The sequence below is a fragment of the Brassica napus genome, chromosome A5, assembly GCF_020379485.1.
Source record: "Brassica napus cultivar Da-Ae chromosome A5, Da-Ae, whole genome shotgun sequence".
Taxonomy (NCBI): Eukaryota; Viridiplantae; Streptophyta; class Magnoliopsida; order Brassicales; family Brassicaceae; genus Brassica; species Brassica napus.
Window position 1 is genome coordinate 3,252,900 of NC_063438.1, and position 20,755 is coordinate 3,273,654.

The window sequence follows — 20,755 nt, forward strand, 5'->3', positions numbered from 1 at the left end:
CAAATACTAAACATGTGGGCAAAACAAGTTGTTTTAATTTTTGAAGTTCTAAACGTTTTTAATCATACAAAGATAAACATGTTAAATAAGAAAGTCAATATAGACGATAAACGTGTCACTAGTTGCGGATTTCCCACTATATTTACGGGAACTAATCATCAGTCATAGTTTTCTGTTAATGATCATCATTATCATCAGTTTTAGTTAGTATCAGTCTGACTTTTTCAATATCAAACAAAGATAGATAAAACACACACAATATGAAGAATATACAAAGAAAGCAGCAACGATGTTCATCCTTGTTCACTGACGCGACCTCCTCCGAGCTTCCTCAGTGTTATATTTTGTTTCTAAACCTAAAACTTCTTTTTCTTTATAAGAGATGTTTTTGTGTTGATCTAGTAGGGAATAGAGATTGATCACATTTTAAATTGTAATGCAAGTCTCTTAGAACTTTTGCTTCGAATTAGTTTTTTGGGTCCTGCATTTAGGTTGGGAATGCTACACTTGACTTTCATATGAATTATTGTAGAGTGTTAAGTGAATCTACAAAAGTCTTCTTCTTCGTCTTTGTACTTGTAACATTTTTTTCAATCCAATACTTTTTTGTTAGATCGTTTTTTTTTGTTGATTGGATCTCATGTTTAATATCAGTGAAAAAAATTCGAGCTTCAGAAACGATGGCGGCCTTTCCTAATCCCAATTCTAATGCTGGACTGAAGAAGCTCGACGAGCATCTTCTTACACGTTATTACATTACAGGGTTAGACACTTAGAATGTCTTTTTTGATTTTTATCACAGAGCCTCAAAGATGTCTTCTTTTAGTCAAGTTGTCTTACTTTACCTCTCTTTCAATGAAGTACTGCACAACTCTTTTTTCCCCCTTTTTTTATAGTAGTGCACAACATTAATAGATTAGATTCTCTCACCTTTAGCTTTTGGAACAATCAGTTGCATGCAGACTTGATATATATATTTACGATGTCTAATAACGATTATTTTTCGGCTATATATGTACAGTCACAAGGCTTCAAAGGATGATATCACCGTCTATGCGGCCCTTTCAAAACATCCACCATCGCAATATGTGAACGTATCTCGTTGGTACAACCACATTGAGACTCTATTGGGTATCTCGTACGTTCCTCCACATATGGGTGATATCGGCTTACCATTAAATTAAAATGCTTCTCATTCCTTTAAATGACTACTTTATCCATAAAAAAAATTGTCTAAGTAGTGTTTTTATTTGCATGCAGAGGTATCTCTTGTCAAGGGAGTGGTGTCAGTATTGACGGACTGGTCTCTACCTCAGAACATGCGGTTGCTGGTTCTAATGTACTCTATTGATTGTTTATTTGTCCATAAGGGTTTCATTTCATGAAACCATAAGTTTGGCTCTTATATATATGGTTCATATATCATATGGTAGGATGGTGTTGCGGTTGTTGATAATGATAAAGATGTTGATCAAGATGTTGACCTTATCCGCGAAGATACCCAAAAGGAAAAGAAAAGTGCTGAAGAGAGAGCAACTTCCACAAAGAAGAAAATATGTAAGTTTCGGTTTGAACACATCTTGTTAATTTATTTTCTCATCGTTTATTCTTTGGACAGGTTGGGAGTCGGTTTTAATAGTTATCATACCGCAGGATTGTCAGACCAACATGAAGAAGCTAGAGGAACGTCTAAGAACTATTCAAATGGAAGGACTGATTTGGGGAGCATGTAAGAGTTGGCACTAACACCTTCAACATGTTTCTAAATAAAGGCATACTAATAATATTATGTAAATATTTTAGCAAAACTTGTCCATGTTGGATATGGAGTCGAGTTGTTGCGGATCATAGCCACCATGCCTAGAAATGAGAAAATTGATGTTTTCGACGTACTCGTCGGTGACTATATATCTTTTTTAGGACGTTTCAATGTTGCGACTGCGGGCTTGCATCAATGTGAGTTAATTTGTGTTATACTCTCTAGATAAATTTGCATTGGATCTTCCTCATTTTTATTTAATGGCAAAATCATCAGCTCTAGTTCTTATCAACCCAAATGATGAAGAGACCGACATGAAGAAGCTAGAGGAAACTGTAAGATCCATTCAAGTGGCAGGGCTGTTTTGGGGAGCATGTAAGTTAGTGAATCTCTTAACACTTTCTATATTTTTCTGAATAAGGCGGTTTTATTTATATTATTCTGAAGTCTCTCATTATTTACTACAGCAAAGCTTGTCTCAATTGGCTATGGAATCAAGTTGTTGGGGATTGAGTGCACAGCCGTTGGACACCTTGCTCATCTTGGACGCAGAGTAGGTTTCAACACCATTTTCAAAGAGAAAATAATGGATCATCCGTATGTCCAGAGCTGTCAAACTCTCAGCTTAAACATAATATGTAAGTATCCAAAATCCATTTCTAAACTCCATGAACGTTAATTTTTTATATAATCCAATGCTAAAGATGTGTTGTGTGTGTGTGTATTGCGAGGTGAAGGTAATGGAATCACAGAAGAGGAATCTCATTCTAAGGTGTTCTCTATTGTTTGTTATCTGTCCACAAAGGTTTTCATGGATTACATGTATTGCTTATATAATATAGTTTGTTCAGTCTTATATATCATTGCTTCAAAATTGTAGGATAATGCGGCTGATGATGATGATCTTAACCTTTTTGGTGAAGAGAGCGCAGGTTCTTTATCTAAAATTTAGGAAGTCATAAACATTTTAATATGAATCTTACTAGTTTTTTTTTAAACGAAATCATATCTACGTATTTTAATTTTGGGAGCAAAGACGAATGTTTCATTGTGGGCATTTTCATCTCAAACGTTAAATATATAGTAAATGGGTTTGTTTATTCGGATTATATATGTTTTAGCAGCTGGTAAGTCAGGGTTAGTGCTTCGAAAGCTGTTTGGTGACAATCCCGACATAAAGAAGACAGAAGAAACTGTAAGATCCGGTCAGATGGAAGGAGTAGTATGGGGAGCATGTAAGATAAATTAATCTCTTACACCCTCAATATCTTTGTTTATACATCTGTAGACTTTAATTTGCAATATCTTTTGGATTTTCCAGCAAAGATTTACAATGTTGGCTATGGATTCAAGTATATGCGAACCATATTCACCATTGTTGACGACCAGTTGTCTCTCGATACTGTCACTAGAAACACTGGCGGTATCCCCTTGAACAGAATATGTAAGCGTCAAAAACCATTTTTAAACTCCTTGAAGTTGTTGATGTGAAAGATGATAGGTTTTGTATTAAACTTTGGCTTGAAAAATAATGCAGAGGATCGAAAAAACCTTCAAGGGGAAGCTTTATTGGATATCTTTTTCCTTTTAGAAAATAGTTTTCAAAAAAAAAACAGACAGATTAATAAGCTGAGTGTCATCATCCTGATGTAAAATTATATAAATCTGAGTTATAAATAAATTCAATAAGTAAAAGCTTTGCAGATTCCAAGTATGGATCATCTTATATTAAATTTTACATATTGAACATATTGTAGACTCTATAATTACAATTTTCTTCAATATGATAGGTATTAAAACACTATTGGAGATACCAGAGCAAAGATCCATTTGATCTTCAAGCTACATTATACAATACCTCAAAAGATTTTTTTGAAAATGGTACATCCATTGCTATTAAACCAAATCATTCGAAGATGAAACGCATAAGTAGCTTTACTGATTTCATTTTCTCACCCTTCTTATCATACAAAGGCACAGATCGAATCCCCGGTCTTAGTTCTGAAACAGGCAAGCATGTTTGTCCACCAAAGTCATCTTTATCAGACATATCGTACTCACTAACTTCGATCCTAAGCAATGCAAGCTCTGGAACTGTTAGTGGGAAACTGAACTCTTCATCCCAAATTGGATACCAATTGTCTTCAATTACTCTTGTTTTCCTCTTTGCATTATCTGCTGGTACACCCACTATGTACACCTACATAAGCTCACAAATCTAGTAAGGTTTTTGAGGAGTTGAAGAATATTAGAGAGACCCTATCTGGTGAAATTGATATTACCTTAGTGTAGAAATCAGGAGGAGAATATGAGTCAAAATGAGTGTGACTGAAGTCTAGACGCCATCCATCTCCCATATACACTTTTACCTATTGAGAAACCGCATCAAAATAATAAGGCATTACATATATGACATTCAAAATGTTAAAAGCCATCCTTTAAAGTATGCAAATTGTTGTTGGCTTGCCTTTAACGTTTCTTTCACAGGAATTTTCTTTCTAGGGTCAAATACTTCATCATGAAACCCTTTCTTCATCAAGAAGTTAGGTTTCTTTACATATCCACAACCTCCATTGGCTCTAAACATTCCGTGCATCAACCACAAAGATTTCCCATATCCCTATAATAACAAAAGATTTTTTTTTAATGGAAATTGAACACATGGCATAAACCAAAGGCAAAAAGGTAGCGTAAGAGTCAAGGTATCCTTAGCTCTTCTAAACCCTAAGTTTGTTACCTGCATATTGAATGCAATCATTTGTGCTCCATGAATCCAACCACTAAGCGGTTTATAATTTGAGGAGTTAAACCTCGTCCCTTTTGGGTATATCCGAAGTATATTCCTCTGTGTAAACCTAGAAGACAACATATAGAGTTTATGTTGCGTGCATCTCAAGTCTGTTCAAAAGATTAGGACTGTATTAATATTACCTTACGACATCCTGACTATTAGATGAACAAGTCCTGTCCAGTTCCTGCTCACTTAAACTCAAACGTCTCACTTTATCAACCACAACTTTCATCTCTTCTTTCACCGTCCCCTTTGGTTTCCCGGCATGAATGGTGATCAATCTTTTGTAAGCTGGTTTCTGTTCTTCACTGACTTCTTCTTCCTCTTGATCACTATCATTCTAATACAAAACTCAAAATTAAGTTACAAAACAACAAACAATGTATTAAGTTCCTTTTTTTGTTACCTTGTTTTCACAACAATCTTCATAAAACAAGATGCTTTCTAGTGTCTGAATCTCCTCTTTTCTAGGTGTTTCTTCCTCTGACGATGGAGATGCATTATTATTGTCCTTCTGTTTAACAATAGGGTTGCTTGATTCAAGATACTCTTTAGGTGGTTTAGTTGAGATCATTATCCGATGTAGCAATGAAGCAGGAGAAGGAAACTCTGCTAAGCTTTCTGATTCAGGGTAATACAACATTTCTCCAAATATCAGCGTAGCCATCTAAACAAAGAAAGAAACAAAAAATAACTCATAAAATATATGAAATTAAACTCATAAATTTGGGTTTTCTCATAAACAAACAATATCTACGAAATGGCCTAATAGCCCTCCTATCATGTTAAATTCAAATTTATCACGAGTTTCCAACTTAAAATCAATTAGTAATTAGTGTATCGACTATGTTCTTTTATATATTAGTTAATTTATTTTTTTAACTACCGAATGTGAAATTTCATTAGATAAATTCACAAAGACAGATAATACTGTGTTACCTCAGCGACTTTGGCTTGAAGATCAGCAGTAAGATGATCCTCTAAAGTGATGATAACCGGATAAGGTGAGCTAGTAAACGCATAATCTCTTATCGCTTTCAAGCAACTAATCAGCGGTACAGGCGTTGTGAGCGTTCTGAAGATAGCAAGAAACCAATCTGAAAATGTTTTTGTAAGGAAAGAAACAAAAAGACAAAGGTTTACCTTCCATGAAGAACATTGATATCTGTTCCAGTAGAGTTAGGCCAAAGATCAAGCTCAATGACACGAACCCCTCTTTGCAAAGCTTTGATCACAGGGACTTCGCTACAATCGCTGCTTAGTTGATTCCCCGTGAGATACGAGTTGTGTCCCGTGTATATAAAGTAATGCGACAGTGGAGCCGACATGTCTTGATGCACCTGTCTCAACACAACACAAACATTTCTTGTAAGAACATCAAGATTTGAGTTTTTTTGTTTAAACATTGATTTTTACGTGAGGCGTGATGGGAGGATTGAGATCGTCGTAGAAGAGGAAGTTGAAGAAATCGTCTAGGTTAAGTCCGTGGCGTGTGAACCGCGTGACGTGGTGTCTCCGTCGTATGACGTCGTCGATCAACCGTTGAGCCTCGGCGACGGTGGTTCCTGAGTCTCCTTGGTGGTCGTCGAGGAAAGAACAGAGCTGCTCTGCCCCCATGACGCCTGATGATGCGTCTCCGTCGCTGGAATCTCCGTCGCCTCCGCCGCCGCCGCAGCCGACGGCGAATTGGCAGAAGGCGTCGCGGACGTCGTCGGTGGGTTGGACTTCGTTGATCTTGAACTTACGGTTGAAGCATTTGAACATTTTGTAGTTGTAACTGCCATTGTCGTAAGATTCTGTTTTCTTCTCCTTCCCCATTGTCAAAAACAATTATTATTATTTAGGGTTTTCTTGCGAATCAAGAAAACTTGTTCTTCGGGGAATCGAAGAACTGAGATTTGGTGATTCGGAAATTGAAGAATGAGGAGAAGGGAGAGAGAGTTCCGACAAGACAGGAGGCTTTGAAGCGGGATCGTTTGTCTTTTTTCTCTTTCGAGTCTTTTTGAAAAAATATTATCTAATCTTTTTTCATTTTTTTCTAAAACTGTTTTGAGAAAAAGGTCAATTTCTTTCTGATAATACGTATTCTTCTTCATTTGTTAGGAAAAAGTTTTTGTTAAAATTACTAATAAGAGAAATTCTTAATTTTAGTATTGGTTCTTTTATTTAGTAAAAAGGTTATTTTTCTTCTTAATATGAAACTATATGTTTTTATTTTTTATTTTCTATTTTTCTTAATCATCTCATCATCACCTATGATTAGGGATTTTGATTTAATTTTACAAATAATGTTGATTGTCACTTTTTTGGCAAGTAGATGCACTCTAAACATTTTCATCTAAATATCTCCGAAAGCGACATCCGATAAAACTGGAACGATAAAGAAAACATTAACATGACTCCTACGCAGTGGCAGACCTAGCAGTAAATTTAGGTGGAGTCACAATATAAATAAAATTGTGTAAATTTGAAAGAAAAAAAAAATTGAAGGGTGTTGAACAAAAAAAAAAAATTTGAAGGGTCATTGGTAGGATCAAACCCAATATATATGGGTTCAATATTGCACTTTCCTACCACCGAGCCACAATTGATTAACAAGCAATAGCTTACAAACTGATAATTATACTATTTTGTGGTGTCAGTTGAACCCACAACCTTTCAAACGGGTTCGCCCCTGTCCATGCGCAAGGATGACATGCATAAATTAAGAAATGATCTAAACTTTTAACCCTTTTTCAAAAAAAGAAAAAAAAATGCAAATCTGTATGTGACCATATTGATGTATGATGTTGTACCAGAAGTATGGAAAATAAGTTGAAACAAAAAAAAAGGGTATTGAAAGGTAGGTTTACGTTTGTACACTGTGAATATGATGAACAATGTAAAGAGAGACTCAAACTTAGTTATGTGACTTAAGCGCCAGCTAACCAAGTGAGAACACATGCTTTTTCACAAGTTATATGCTTTTTCTCATTATATCTTGTGTGTTCACATGTCGGCTTTACGAACTTGGGATAATCTTGAACTGTGTCCATGCAACCTGATCGTTCCTGAGGTGTAGACGCGGAAGCCGTTACTGGACGAGACAAGTTTGATGCCTTTGTGTATATTCGACTTGGAAAAGGTCTTGTAGCATCTTCGATAGTGCTTAGGAACATGTACTGGTTTGACGAAACATGCCTTTTCGAGGTGCGGAATTGCGTGAAGATGAGAAGGAAGATGGATAACAAATTCACCAAATTCATCAGTAACAGCTTTTATCCAATTTGATCTCCTTTTGAAACCAGTGTGGCACTTGATGGCCACAGTGGCACCTTTAACATGTCAATGGTCTGATTATTATGTGTAAACATGAAGACGACTTAGACGCAAAGACACATGTATATAGAGAATACCTGAAACAGGGGAGTTGCAAAGAAGAGAACCGGTGATAACCACAGAGGAGAGTTTGTGTTCCCCGTAGCCATTCATCTCAGCCATCTCTATTCTGCTCCAAAACTTTTCTGCAGCTACGAATTCTCCGTTGAAGAAGGCAAAGAAGAAGAATAAGAAGAAGCAACGTAAGATGAGGAAACTCTCCATATCTTAAATTTGTTAATATGTTTACTTTGCTTAATAAATGAAATAAGCATGTGTGTATGAAGAGGATGTATTTAAGTAGAGGAAATGGTCAATTTGTCCGACTCCATTTGGTTTGATTATTCTTTGTTTGATTTCAATATGTTAATTCAGCTAACTACATTTGGCAAAATAATGTAGTAGTTAGCAGAAACAACACCAAGAAAGATTGATCAGTTGACTCCATTTGTGGGTTTGGTCAGTAAGCACTAAGCCATCATTGGCTAAAGGGTTTGTTGGAACAAAACCATATTTGATTATTGTCTCAAAAAACAAGATGCATCAATTTTAACGGGCCTCCAAATTTTAGCATTAGATCCATCATATGTGTTGACATCTGATCAATAGGTGATGCATTTGTATATGATAGCCCAATTCCAACAACACCAAAAACAATAAACAAACTCGTTCAGATTTAACACGGTCGATAGAGTACATCACAGCCTCTTTATGATAAACATAAATTTTTAGTTTTAGATGATTTTAGAAAACATACATAGAAAATAAAGATAGAAAGGCTCATTTTTAACTGCTAAAAGTAGCAAGGAAGCTGATGGGGCCTTTGCCGGTAAAGGCCGCCTGAAGTCCAAAGATGAGGAATGCGATCATGGCGAGACGAGAGTGTTTGATCTCAGCCAGCTTCAAGGTATCCAACTTCTCTGGGTCAGCAGCGAGTCCCAACGGGTCAAAATACCCACCCGGGTAGATACGTTTCTCCGGATCCAGCTCAGCGTTACGCTGGAACTCGATGTAACCAACCACTAACACCTCGATCCATATCAATGTCGTCAAGGAAAATGGCAATGGCTGTCCCAAATACGATGAACCTTCCACCAGTTCCACCTAATAGGTGTGTGGAAACAAGAAACGAACCAAACCAAAAAAAAACATGAACAAAATACGATGCTTATTACAAACATATAAAATGCATTAAAATATAATAAAATACTAGATTTTAAGTAGCATTATATATTTCAGTAGCTATTATATTATTAAACTGAATTTTGTTTCAACCGAACCGAACCAACTATATGTTCCACATATGCATTGTTCGGACACTTAGCCATGCTTTTAACACTTAAACAACTCTTGTCAATCATGCAGAACGTTGTCATCTTCTTATTTATAATCTTTGTATCTTAGTTCCAACGACCGACACGTGGAAAACTATGACGATCGAAATGAACGTACCTTTCCGGCGTCTTGCCAGGCGATCCCGGTGAGACCTTCGACGGCAAGAGCCCCAAGAACACCAAGCATGGCCCACCTTCCGTGGATCAGCTCGCATTCTCTGAAACGTTCGATCCCGAACACTTCAGTGTATGGCTGAAACGGTGTCGGGTTGATCTCCTTCGAGTCCTGCCTGACCCCAAGGAGCTCACCCGCCACGTTCTTCGCGAGGTTCTGGTCAAGCCCGTCGAAATCGTACTGAAGATACTCAGCCGGTTTACCTAAACCGAAGGGGTCGAATCCACGGTCTCCAATCATCGAACCGTCTAGCCATTCCGGCGGGTTTGCGCCGGGGAACCAAACAAGCCGGTCTCCGTCGTTTTGGACCTGCTTCGTTTTCTTCGGCGGTGGAGCTGGTTTCTTTTTCCCGAAGCTGAAATTGAACTTGGCTTGGACTCTACCGGCTCCGGAACTTGGATCTTGGATCCGGATCCCAAAGATACCAGAGGCTGCAGCTGCAGTGGTGGTAGCCATTTTGAATTGTTTCTGCTTAGTGACTGACGAAATGTTATAACATGTAGTTTTGTAACGTAAATATGTGATGGTGGATGTAAGAAGCCTTATCTCAGCGTTATCTCCTGTGATTGGTCTCTTTATCTTAATGCTTTTGTGGTGTCTGTATTTTCAGTGACGTTGCACTTTTTTTTATTTGGTCCCTATGGTTGGTTGGTGTCTCCATCTAAGGTATTTATTTGTTTTGTATTCTTTTGTTTCTAAATTCTAATGCTCTCTTTTGTCGATTTGACTAGAGGGAAAGATCTTGGTCCCCTATGAAGCCCATTTATGAAAAGGCCCATTAGACATGACAATCGAGATTCGAGACTACCCTACGTAGATTTATAGGAAGCTTCTTGGGCTAACGGGAGAGACCCTGGGGTTTTTATAGCATGATTTAACATTTTTCTAGTAAAAAATGTTTTTTATATCTTCTAGAACGTTTTTTTACTACGTTTTTTTACTGTTTTTTAGTTAAAAACTAAAAAAACGTATCTTATATTATACTAAATTAGTAAAATATTATTTGGACTATCTCAAAACTATAACAGTTAATTTGAAATTCAGTTCTAGTAATTTTAAAATATATAATAAAATATAAATATTTGTATATAAATTAAGGTTGATGACCCCACTAAAAATGCTTTAGCCACAATTTTAATTCTTTAAACAACTAAAGAAACAGTTTTTATATTTATTTTTATACAAAAATAAAAAATAGTATAGATTATTATTTAGTAATCTGAGTGAAAAATCATAAACATCTTACTATATTTAAACTAAATCTCTTTGACACAAAAAAAAAAACACGAAATCTCACAACCGTGGGTTTAGTCCGTCGAAATCGGTATTAGTCTATAGGTGAACCCCACAAAATCCAATTTTAGTCAACTAATATGGAAGAAACAACGCGTATGATCGGTCAAACGTCAGGCCCATCAATGGCCCACAACTCAAAGCCCAAAATAAGCAAAGACTCATGTCGTTATTACAGAACAAAAACATACATAACGCGAATTTAGTTGGCGTTGTCGGATCATTGTTTCCTCTCGCTCGCTCGCTAGCTTTTAATTCTCCCTCCGATCTTGCTTGCGTGTTTCATCCATGGCGGCAAGATCTCTGTGGAGAACCCGTGCGAGACTCCTCGTCGTTGGTTCCGCCGTATGCGGTGGTTCCGGCGCCGCCTTCATTGCTTCCTCCGAAGACCCGTCGAGAACTCTCAAGCTCTGCACCAACATCCCTGTCCGTCTCTTCCGCAACACCGTAACAGCCGCCTCCATCGCTTTCGGTACATAAAATAATTTTTTAAAAAAACAAACTTTCTTGTAGAATTTGTATTGCCTGCAATGAATGTCCTTTTTATCCTTTTCATCAATTTAATTTGTTTGTGAATGAGATTAGTTAAGATAATGATTCAACCTGTGAAAATTTGGAACTTTGCGTAGAACCTGTTTGGTAGATATATATTGTGGTTATTGAGTCATATTGCGTAGAACCTGTTTGGTAGATAAATAGTAACGTTATATATATTGTGGTTTGTGTTGTGTTAATAGATTATGAATACTCATTGTCGGGTTTGGCTGAGGGAAGCAATGAGAGGGCTAAAGTCAAACATGAAGTCCACCTAAGGTCAGCTCAAAAGCTTCAAGAGCTCTGTTTCAAAAATGGAGGAATCTATATCAAACTCGGCCAGCATATAGGACAACTAGTATGTAAAAGCTATGCTGCTCTTTTATGTACCACTCAGTAATAAAGAATCTTACGTGCTTTTGCTTTTTAATGTTTCAAGGATTATCTTGTGCCTGAGGAGTATGTTCATACGATGAGGGAGTCAATGTTGAACAAATGTCCTGTTTCTTCGTATGAGCAAGTATGTGAGGTTTTCAAGAAAGAGGTTGGAGAGACGCCAGACAAAGTATGCGCCTCTTTCTCTTACATACTTATCTTACGTTAGATATAAACACACACTTAAACGCTTCATTATCTGCAGGTATTTGCTGAATTTGACCCTGTTCCTATTGCAAGTGCTTCCCTTGCTCAAGTTCATGTTGCTCGCACCCATTCCGGGGAAAAAGTCGCTGTCAAGGTACTCAACCGAACTACTTTTACCTTTACATGATTCAGAACAAACTTGTTAAGAGCTTATTTTTGTGCTCACTCCATCTATCGTTTGCAGGTTCAACATTCCCATTTGACAGACAGTGCAGCTGCGGATACTGCAGCTGTTGGAGTTATAGTGAACACCTTGCACCGGATATTCCCATCATTTGACTATAGGTGCAGCCTCTTTCTCTTCATTTCCTATAGAGTCACAATCCATCTCTTACAATAGCTTATACTACTGGCTCATGTATGCAGGTGGTTGCTAGATGAAATGAGTGAAAGCTTACCGAAGGTTAGTAGTGTCTTTAGTTGATGGTTCATAGCGTTATATATGTTTAAAACAGCCTTGTATTGATGTATTTATTTCATCAGGAACTAGACTTTATGGTTGAGGCGAAAAACAATGAGAAATGTCTGGATAATTTTAGGAAGTTGTCTCCCCATATTGCAGAATATGTTTATGCTCCAACAATCTATTGGAACTTGAGCTCCTCTAAGCTGTTGACTATGGAGTTCATGGATGGTGCTCAAGTGAATGATGTGGTTAAGTTAAAAAAGCTTGGTATTCAGCCTTATGAAGTATCAAAGCTAGTAAGTTGTTTCAACTTTGATCTTTAACATATCATGCAATCTTCTAAATATAGTCTAAATGGCGCCTAGACGGATTTATGCGACTCAAAATCGGTTTAAACCGTTCTAAATCTGTTTAACAATTTAAGTTTGTTTAATCAAATATAAATTGGTCTAAATCGCTTAAATCAAGTAATAATGTTAGTTCAAAATTCACAAATTTGTCTTTCTTCTTTTTTTTCTTTTGTATATCCAATTTTTATAATTTATCAAAATAATTTTAAAACTAAATCTGAAAATCAAAATATCTATCGACTAAGTGCCACCTAGGCTCCGAATAATCTTCTACTAAACTCCTAGTTACCGCCTAGCTATTTTTAGAACATTGATATCATGAATAATAGGAACTGACGTTAAGCTCTTGTTTGCAGGTGAGTCAAACATTCGCAGAGATGATGTTTAAACATGGGTTTGTGCATTGTGATCCACACGCAGCCAACTTGATCGTTCGTCCTTCTGGTAAAAGAAACATATACGGCAAGCAAAAACCGCAGCTGGTACTTCTCGACCACGGCTTATACAAGGAGCTCGACTTCAACACAAGATTCAACTACGCCTCACTATGGAAAGCCCTGGTCTTCTCAGACGCCAAAGCCATCAAGAAACACAGCGAAAAGCTCGGAGCTGGAGACGATCTCTACGTGCTATTCGCAGGGATTCTCACGATGAGACCATGGAAGCAAGTCATCGACACGTCAGTGGATCATTTAGTCATCCAAGGCACTAAAGAAGATCGGTCAGAGCTGCAGATGTATGCATCACAGTACTTCCCTCAAATCTCGGAGCTTCTCAGGAGGTTGCCACGTGTGATCCTTCTGATGCTGAAGACAAACGACTGTCTCAGGTCTGTTAACAATGAGCTGTTGCAAGGGTCGTCGCTTGAGTCGTTCTTGATCATTGGGAAAGTGTCTTCAGAAGCGGTTTTGGAGGCAAAGTGGTCGGAGAAGAAGTCTTTGATGAGATGGTTGAATGTATGGCTTGAAGGGTTGTCTGTAGAAGCAAGGCTTTGGGTGATGCAGTTCGCACTTTGGGTGTTACAAGTGAGAAAAGCATTAACACTATAGTATATACAGTAATAGTATTATCATTACAGCAAATTATAAACACACGTATTCTTTGCTCTTGGTGTATCCAGGAGTGACATTTTATCATTCTTTGTATACGCAGGCTATTGTTGTTACCAATAAATTTAATGTAAACTATGAGATATACATTGTTTGTAAGCTGTGAAAATGCTTTTCATGACCATTAAATTAATTTAAAGAAGGAAACAAAAAACTTGTTACATATTATTCTTGTTCTTTCAAGATTCTCTAGTGTTGATGTATTGCTTCTTCAGCCACAACCAATCTTAGTTTACCATCGTTTCACTTTCCTATGTCAAATCATGAATGCTATATGTTTACTATAGATATACTAGAGAATTAACAGTTTTTCTTTAGAGATATAATTTCAATTACTATATGTGATCTCTAGAGAAATCGAAACTAATGGTAGTTTCACTCTCTGATATCATAAGCACAAACAAATCATGATTGCTTTATGTTGAGACGATGTAGTATTTGAATGTATATATGTTTAATCTCTATATGCCATAGCCTCTAATGCTATATCATAATCACAAAAAATTGATGATTACTGGTTTCATTTACGATAAATTTTAAAAGTATTTTCGTAATTCACGTCTTCAACGATTTGTTTCTTAGAGTTTTAGTGGTGGCAAGTTCATGGCGGCAGCGGCGATGGTTGAAAGATTATTCATTACATAGAGTTATAGCTTAGAGAGAATCAAATCAAAAATTAGGGTTTCAAGTATGAGAGAGAGAGTTTGTATCTAGAAATGTCTTGAAATTTTAAATTGCAAATTCGGGCAGATTATTGATATTTTGCAAAACTAAATTGTAAAACTATTTTTTTGAGTTGACTCAAAAAAAAAGAAATTGTACTCGTTTTAGTTGTACTAGTTATACACATTCTAGTTGTATTCGTTTTAATTATATTTTTTTTTCTTTTTTGTGAATCTTAGCAACATTGAAGATGAATTTCGATTCAAGATGATAGAGAGCTGATTAAAGAAGAAAATTGATTGAAGATTCTATTTTGTTTTGAAAAAATGAGTTTTTAAAAAATGATTGATGGAAAAGAGGGGAAGAAAACAACCGGCAGATAATTACAATGATATTCAGAAGGAAGAGCATCGTGTTCCGTAGATATGAGCATCAAGATAACCATGATCAACTGGCAGATAATCATAATGATGCTCAGGAAAAATAAAAGGATGATTAAGTGGACCCTCATGAGAATCAAGAACATGATCAACAAGGTCATATGTTATAATGATGTTCAACAAGTTCTTTTGAATCAGGAAAATAGAATAATGAACAAGTGAATCTTCATGAGAATCAACTTCAAGCTTAACCTCAACCTCAAGTTCAAGCACCTAAACCACTTCAACTAGATACCTTCGTCTTGGAGATCCATAAAATATTATAATTCAACTAGATTTCTTCATCTTGCGTGATAATTCAACTAGATTTCTTCATCTTGGAGATCCAGAACCGGAATAATGACATTTTCATTGTTGAACTTTTGTGAACTTGAGCGCACAATAATGGCATGCCTCAGTATCGAAGTTACTATATATTAGTTGAACGTTCCCATTTACTATACACTAGTTTCTATTAAAACGTTTTTGATATTAACAAAAAAAAAGATTTGGAAGAGTTGAGTTGGGTTTTTCGGTTAGGTGGATATGGATTTGAGATTTAGTGGTTAGATCTGAAAAAAAAAAATGATGGGTTAAAAGAAACATTTTGCATCATTTTCATGTAAAAAATAATGAATTTTAAGTAAATGAAAATAGTCAAAAATACAGGGGTATAATGTGATCAGAATTTGTTTAGTCAACAGCCGTATCAGAATTTGATCTATGTATAATGTGATTGGCTTCTTGTGGCATTGTGGAGATTATGGCAAAGGAATGAACAACTAATGGGCCTTATATGGGCTAGATAGAAAAATCACTTAGATTTCTAGGTTCTTCTTCTGTTGTTTTAGAAGGCTGATAACATCCAAATCTTTTTTTACTTACAGTTTGCGCATGTGGTATTCCATAAAGCAGCAAATGGAGTCACTGTTGATCCAAGTGCTGAGACTAACTCTGTTAGTAGTGTTTATTTGAGCTAATGATGATTTAATTGTCTTGTGATTTAAGTTTTATTCAGTGTTATCTTTGTGTTTCCATGCAGGTTGAACAAGGCGCCAAAGTGGAGTTACCCTTCTGGCTTGCTCATGAGTTGCATTTGAGACAAGCTGTCTCCATCAACCTTCCTGCATGTTTCGACCACAAGTAAGTTGAGCTTGCTGTAAAATGTTTTTGGATTTGTATTCAACATCTTATTTGCATAGCTCCATTAACTGTTGAAAACTTGAGATAGCCCTCTGAAGCTCTTTCATAGCTTTATGTGTTGGATGCAGGACGAGGCCGGAAATTCAGGCTGATGCAGCATGTGTTGATCTTAGATCACGATCTCCTTACTTCTACGAGTTCGGTTGCAAGTTACAACCATTGTGAAACAAACTGTACTTGAAACCCTTTTAAACCCTTGTGTTTGTGGTTAATTAGTTATCATCTTCTTCTTCAACTGAAACCTCCATTGTTTGTGTTCTTTTACAGTGTACGAAGCAGCTCACTTGTCAATGACAGCCTTCAAGAAATGGAGAACAGGAGGTCCTCGTTTCCAGAGAGCTTCAATACTCAGTAGAAAACGCAAGGAATCTTATTAGAATTGAGGTCCCAAAAAACTCTTTCTTTATTGCTTTATTCCCTTTTATGATTCGAGCTGTTTGTGTGTTGTTCCTATTGTCATATTATTTAGAATCATTTCATCAACTTCATCATACAATAGTGTTTTTAGTGATAAAATATCTCAAAACATGATGTGACAACAAAGAAAATTAGGTTCTCTTTTGCTTATTGCGTTACAGAACAAATTACGTTTTGCTAGAATTGATTAATCAATTCAAACAGCAAATACGTATTATCGGATAATGATTGAATTCAGCGACAACCAGAAATTGAATTAATACTGTGGCTTCTATCCCAAGTATATGAAGATTATGTAGATGGGTGTGCAGGGAGGTGTTGCTCGATTCAAATCAAAACATCTTAATTAGCACCATCACAGGCGTCCATTTTCAGTGTCAGCTTTTGTGTTTACGTTGTATTGTTTGCTTTGGTCGTAGTCGCAGCAATTAATAGACAGACGAACAGGGCCTGAAACATAGTCATGTGGCCATTCATGTTTTAGAATGGCTCTCAAATGAAATTCATATTTTAGTTTTTCTCTTCACGATAAGAGAATATCCATTCTCCTCCCAGTCTTGTTCTTCCATTACAAAAGAACATAATAAACTTTATTGCACTTTTTGAAATTTCCGACAGATCAACACAACTTTATTGCACTTTTGAAATTTGATCTGTAGTGCGCAGGACCAATGTTTTATTATACTGTACACATGTTCCAGGATTATAGCTTTGGTCATAATCTCTTTGTAAAAAGAAACTTCATAGTGATTGATTCAACGTAGTAGTTGCTAAGGTTGGAGGGTGAGGTATTGACGAATGGCAAAAGAAAGATAACTTGGAGAGTCGATCATTTTTATCTGTAAGACTGTAACAACAATTCAGCTTTTATTGAAACTGTCAAAACGATATTGTAGTGTCTGATCTGCATAGTAGTAACTAATAAATATCTAACAAATAAAATATGAAAGTGTTTGAAGAACACTGAGACCAGATCAAAGGCAATTTTTATAGGAATTTCGCAATGAGATGATGCGTATGCGAATTTGGTTCTTTGACCGTGGCAATTCTTACACCATATACACTTTTTTCTTATTCTAATCATATAAAACTATGCACTTTTCAATAAATATCTTGAGATATTTCGAGAATGATAGATTCTTATCTCTCTCTCACCCATTTTTATTTGTAAAAAAATCAGAAAAGTGCAGAAAAAGCTCTGTTCTTTATTCCTCCTAACCAATCACTGCACACCTTCAACGCACATTTTCCAGATTCCCCACGCGCCCTGTTCTTAAATGTTCGATAATAACATACGTGTATTTGAGCTACACGCTCTAGTTATACGCCTGGTGATGAGTCAGACTCAGAACTGCTTGCCTCCGTGTCCATTTATCATCTTGCCCGGAAGATATTTAGTTACTATAAATATCTAATTTCCCTTGAGTGCGAATATACAACAAATCATACAAAAACACATACAAAACATATAAAAGAAGAAAATCTCCGGTTGATAAAAACTATTTAAATGAAGAGGAACGGTGAAACTAAGCGGCGGAGGAACGTGGCGGAAGAGGCGGAGCAGGGAGGAGGAGATCCGGCGATGTGGGAGGATCTTGATCGGAATTTCAGACAAGTGCAATCTGTTTTGGACAGAAACAGATCACTTATCCAGCAAGTCAACGACAATCACCAGTCAAGAATGGCAGATAACATGTCCAAGAACGTTGCTTTGATCCAAGAACTCAACGGAAACATCTCTAAGGTTGTTTCTATGTATTCTGACCTCAACACCAATTTCTCATCGGCGTTTCACGGTGGGAAGAACGGTCGCGACGGTGGTGGTGCTACCGGAACCAGAGCTAATTAAATCAACCCTGGTCTTTCTTAGTTGGACCGGCCGGTTTAACATTTCGAATCAGTCGGTTTAACATATGGTCTAAACCAACCTGTTATATAAGTTATGTTATTGCAATGATTGTCGTTAGAATAATCCGTGGGAGAAAACCCATTATATGGGTTATCTATCTTATTAAAACTGAAGTACAAAATGAGATTGTTTGGAAACATGTATATGAGTTTAAAAAATAAGAGTGTTTGGTAACATGGATTGTAGTCTTTTAAAAAAATATTACTTTTGTTTGGAAATAAAGATAGTAGTATTTAGCAAAAAAGTAATGGGCTTATGTTATTAAGAAAAATTGAAAGTCCATCATATTATAAGAAATTATCTATTTGGGTCAGTTTTAAAATGAGTCAAATCATTTAAACTTTTTTTTCAAAACTAACCATAAAACAAAATTTAAACTTTATATACATATTTCAAATCAAAATAATAATTCAAAATTGATTTACATCATAAATTAATTGAAAAATATACATATGTTCAAAAATGAATTTTTACTAAACTCTTTTTCAATAATCATTACTTTTGTTTGAAAACAAGGATAGTATTATTAAGCAAAAAAGTAATGGGCTTATGTTATTAAGAAAAATTGAAAGTCCATCATATTATAAGAAACTATCTATTTGAGCCAGTTTTAAAATGAGTCAATCTAATTGCCTAAAACTTTTTTTTCTAAACTAACCATAAAACAAAATTTAAACTTTATATACATATTTCAAATCAAAATAATAATTCAAAATTGATTTATATCATAAATTGATTGAAAATATACATATATTCAAAAATGGATTTTTACTAAACTATTTTTCAATAACCATTATAAAAAATGTTGTCAACATATATATAAGAAAAATACAATATGAAGCCCAATTTGAAATACCAACTCAAATTATGGTTTTTATATTTCATATTAAGTTTTAAAAATATAATATATGTAATTATTTATATGATGGTACATATAAAATACGATTAATTATATGATGACAATATACGATACATAATAATGACTAGGGATGGACTTTCGGTTACCCATACGAGTTTGGTTCTGATCGATTTGCATTTCAGATTTCCGGAGTCAAAGATTTCAGCCCTATTAGGATGTTTCTAAATTTTTGTTTGAGTGTGATTCAGACCTTTGCGGGTTTGGTTCGAGTTTGGATCCATTTAAATTATTTTTAAAGTTTTAAATCATTATATATTTTAAATTTCTCAAAATATATAAATAAAATAATATATTTCCTATAAATTTAAATAAGATATGTCAGAATACCTAAGCTTAACATATCAATTGGCATTTAAAATTTTTGGATACAAAATCAATAAATATTTTAAGTATATTTGGTGATTTGAGTATACCTTAACTATTTCAGATATTTACTTTTGACTATCTATATATATTTTCAAGTATTTAAACCAATTTAAAAGTATAATTCTTGATGTTTTATATACGTTAAATCTAAATATAATTAAATATATAAGTATCCGAATACTTCGGTTCGGATCAGATTTGGATCTCTAAATAACAAAACTTTGAATAATTTGAATATTTAATCAATTTATGTTCGGGTTTGGTACTATATTTTCGGATCGGTATCGGGTCTGTTCCTCGGATTTATTTTGCCAAACCCTAATAATTACATGAAAAATAAATATCAACATATTTTTCAAAATATACATCCGCGCAGGCGCGCAGATTAAATATTAACATATTTTTCAAAATATTTTGCTATCAATTTTGGTTCGGGTTTGGTATTACACTTTCAGATCAAGATCGGTTTCGTTCTTCAGATTTTGATTTTTTTCAAGCACTAATATTAACATAAAAAACAAGTAGCAAAATATTTTTGAAAAATACACCCGCGCGGGTGCGCGGGTTAAAATCTAGTTTTAATTATGGTTTGAGTCTTTTTCAATGTGTCTGTACTGCAATTTCTCTAATAATAAATAAATATTTAGACTTGAACGCTTTTTTCTGCTATATTTTGAGCCTCTTCTTATTATATGATCTTTGACATTAATGAAGGTTGTTGTTAGATAGTTGCAACTTGAAATAAGTTCGTAACCTATTCGTGATGCAATTTTGATATGACATGTAAAGTGATTTGTTTACAACTGACTTTTCAAAGTGATGTGTGTTGGAGAAGTATCCACGTTGTGATATTCATATGACAATAATAAGCAAACAGATACTGCATGAAACAAATAGACCATTCAGTCACATTTCAGATACACTAGATTGAAGACTATAAGAGCATGGTTTTGGGAAACTGAACCCAATATTAATGAATAATGATGTATACAAACCAATCTTACTTAATCTGATTAAAAGATAACAAAAGTTTGATGTTCCAAAAAGATAAACTAAATACAAACCAAACTTTAATAGAGAAAAGTATATGGATCTGATGGGCTTTAGAT

At 35.3% G+C, this 20,755-nt stretch overlaps 6 protein-coding genes across 9 annotated transcripts; 3 read left to right on the top strand and 3 right to left on the bottom strand.

Moving 5' to 3' along the window:
- The first annotated feature begins 72 nt into the window (after positions 1-72).
- LOC106453383 lies at positions 73-3,361 on the top strand. Of its 4 annotated transcripts, none has more exons than XM_048780475.1 (13): positions 73-336; positions 655-763; positions 1,022-1,138; positions 1,261-1,339; positions 1,434-1,557; positions 1,619-1,729; positions 1,804-1,956; positions 2,036-2,134; positions 2,227-2,397; positions 2,497-2,564; positions 2,640-2,691; positions 2,884-2,994; positions 3,081-3,361. In XM_048780475.1, the coding sequence occupies exons 1-13, from the start codon at positions 261-263 to the stop codon at positions 3,248-3,250; spliced, it is 1,440 nt and encodes a 479-aa protein (XP_048636432.1). In that variant the 5' UTR covers positions 73-260; the 3' UTR covers positions 3,251-3,361. The 4 variants fall into 4 exon arrangements, with proteins under 4 accessions (XP_048636432.1, XP_022574833.2, XP_048636430.1 ...); XM_022719112.2 differs by lacking the exon at positions 73-336 and having other exon boundaries at positions 345-763; positions 3,081-3,203; positions 3,297-3,361; XM_048780473.1 differs by lacking the exon at positions 73-336 and having other exon boundaries at positions 345-763.
- A 42-nt stretch (positions 3,362-3,403) lies between these two features.
- Positions 3,404-6,640, bottom strand: LOC106454594 (phosphoinositide phospholipase C 6). The gene is made up of 9 exons (XM_013896712.3): positions 5,967-6,640; positions 5,694-5,890; positions 5,490-5,625; positions 4,957-5,217; positions 4,691-4,890; positions 4,497-4,614; positions 4,227-4,379; positions 4,042-4,128; positions 3,404-3,959 (listed from the first exon to the last, which is right to left on the bottom strand). Exons 1-9 carry the CDS (start codon positions 6,366-6,368, stop codon positions 3,666-3,668), a joined length of 1,848 nt encoding a protein of 615 aa, XP_013752166.1. The 5' UTR covers positions 6,369-6,640; the 3' UTR covers positions 3,404-3,665.
- Positions 6,641-7,312: 672 nt separating this feature from the next.
- Positions 7,313-8,358, bottom strand: LOC106454593. Its single transcript, XM_013896711.3, has 2 exons — positions 7,946-8,358; positions 7,313-7,864 (listed from the first exon to the last, which is right to left on the bottom strand). Exons 1-2 carry the CDS (start codon positions 8,130-8,132, stop codon positions 7,539-7,541), a joined length of 513 nt encoding a protein of 170 aa, XP_013752165.1. The 5' UTR covers positions 8,133-8,358; the 3' UTR covers positions 7,313-7,538.
- Positions 8,359-8,559: 201 nt separating this feature from the next.
- LOC106450833 (chlorophyll a-b binding protein CP29.3, chloroplastic) lies at positions 8,560-10,133 on the bottom strand. The gene is made up of 2 exons (XM_048780476.1): positions 9,360-10,133; positions 8,560-9,011 (listed from the first exon to the last, which is right to left on the bottom strand). Exons 1-2 carry the CDS (start codon positions 9,870-9,872, stop codon positions 8,694-8,696), a joined length of 831 nt encoding a protein of 276 aa, XP_048636433.1. The 5' UTR covers positions 9,873-10,133; the 3' UTR covers positions 8,560-8,693.
- A 753-nt stretch (positions 10,134-10,886) lies between these two features.
- Positions 10,887-13,918, top strand: LOC106450832 (putative ABC1 protein At2g40090). Its single transcript, XM_013892601.3, has 8 exons — positions 10,887-11,181; positions 11,447-11,601; positions 11,683-11,808; positions 11,884-11,979; positions 12,070-12,170; positions 12,252-12,288; positions 12,369-12,587; positions 12,998-13,918. Exons 1-8 carry the CDS (start codon positions 10,998-11,000, stop codon positions 13,688-13,690), a joined length of 1,611 nt encoding a protein of 536 aa, XP_013748055.1. The 5' UTR covers positions 10,887-10,997; the 3' UTR covers positions 13,691-13,918.
- A 3,541-nt stretch (positions 13,919-17,459) lies between these two features.
- Positions 17,460-18,537, top strand: LOC106454592 (protein EARLY FLOWERING 4). The gene has a single exon (XM_013896710.3). It carries the CDS (start codon positions 17,960-17,962, stop codon positions 18,299-18,301), a length of 342 nt encoding a protein of 113 aa, XP_013752164.1. The 5' UTR covers positions 17,460-17,959; the 3' UTR covers positions 18,302-18,537.
- The last annotated feature ends 2,218 nt before the right edge of the window (positions 18,538-20,755 follow it).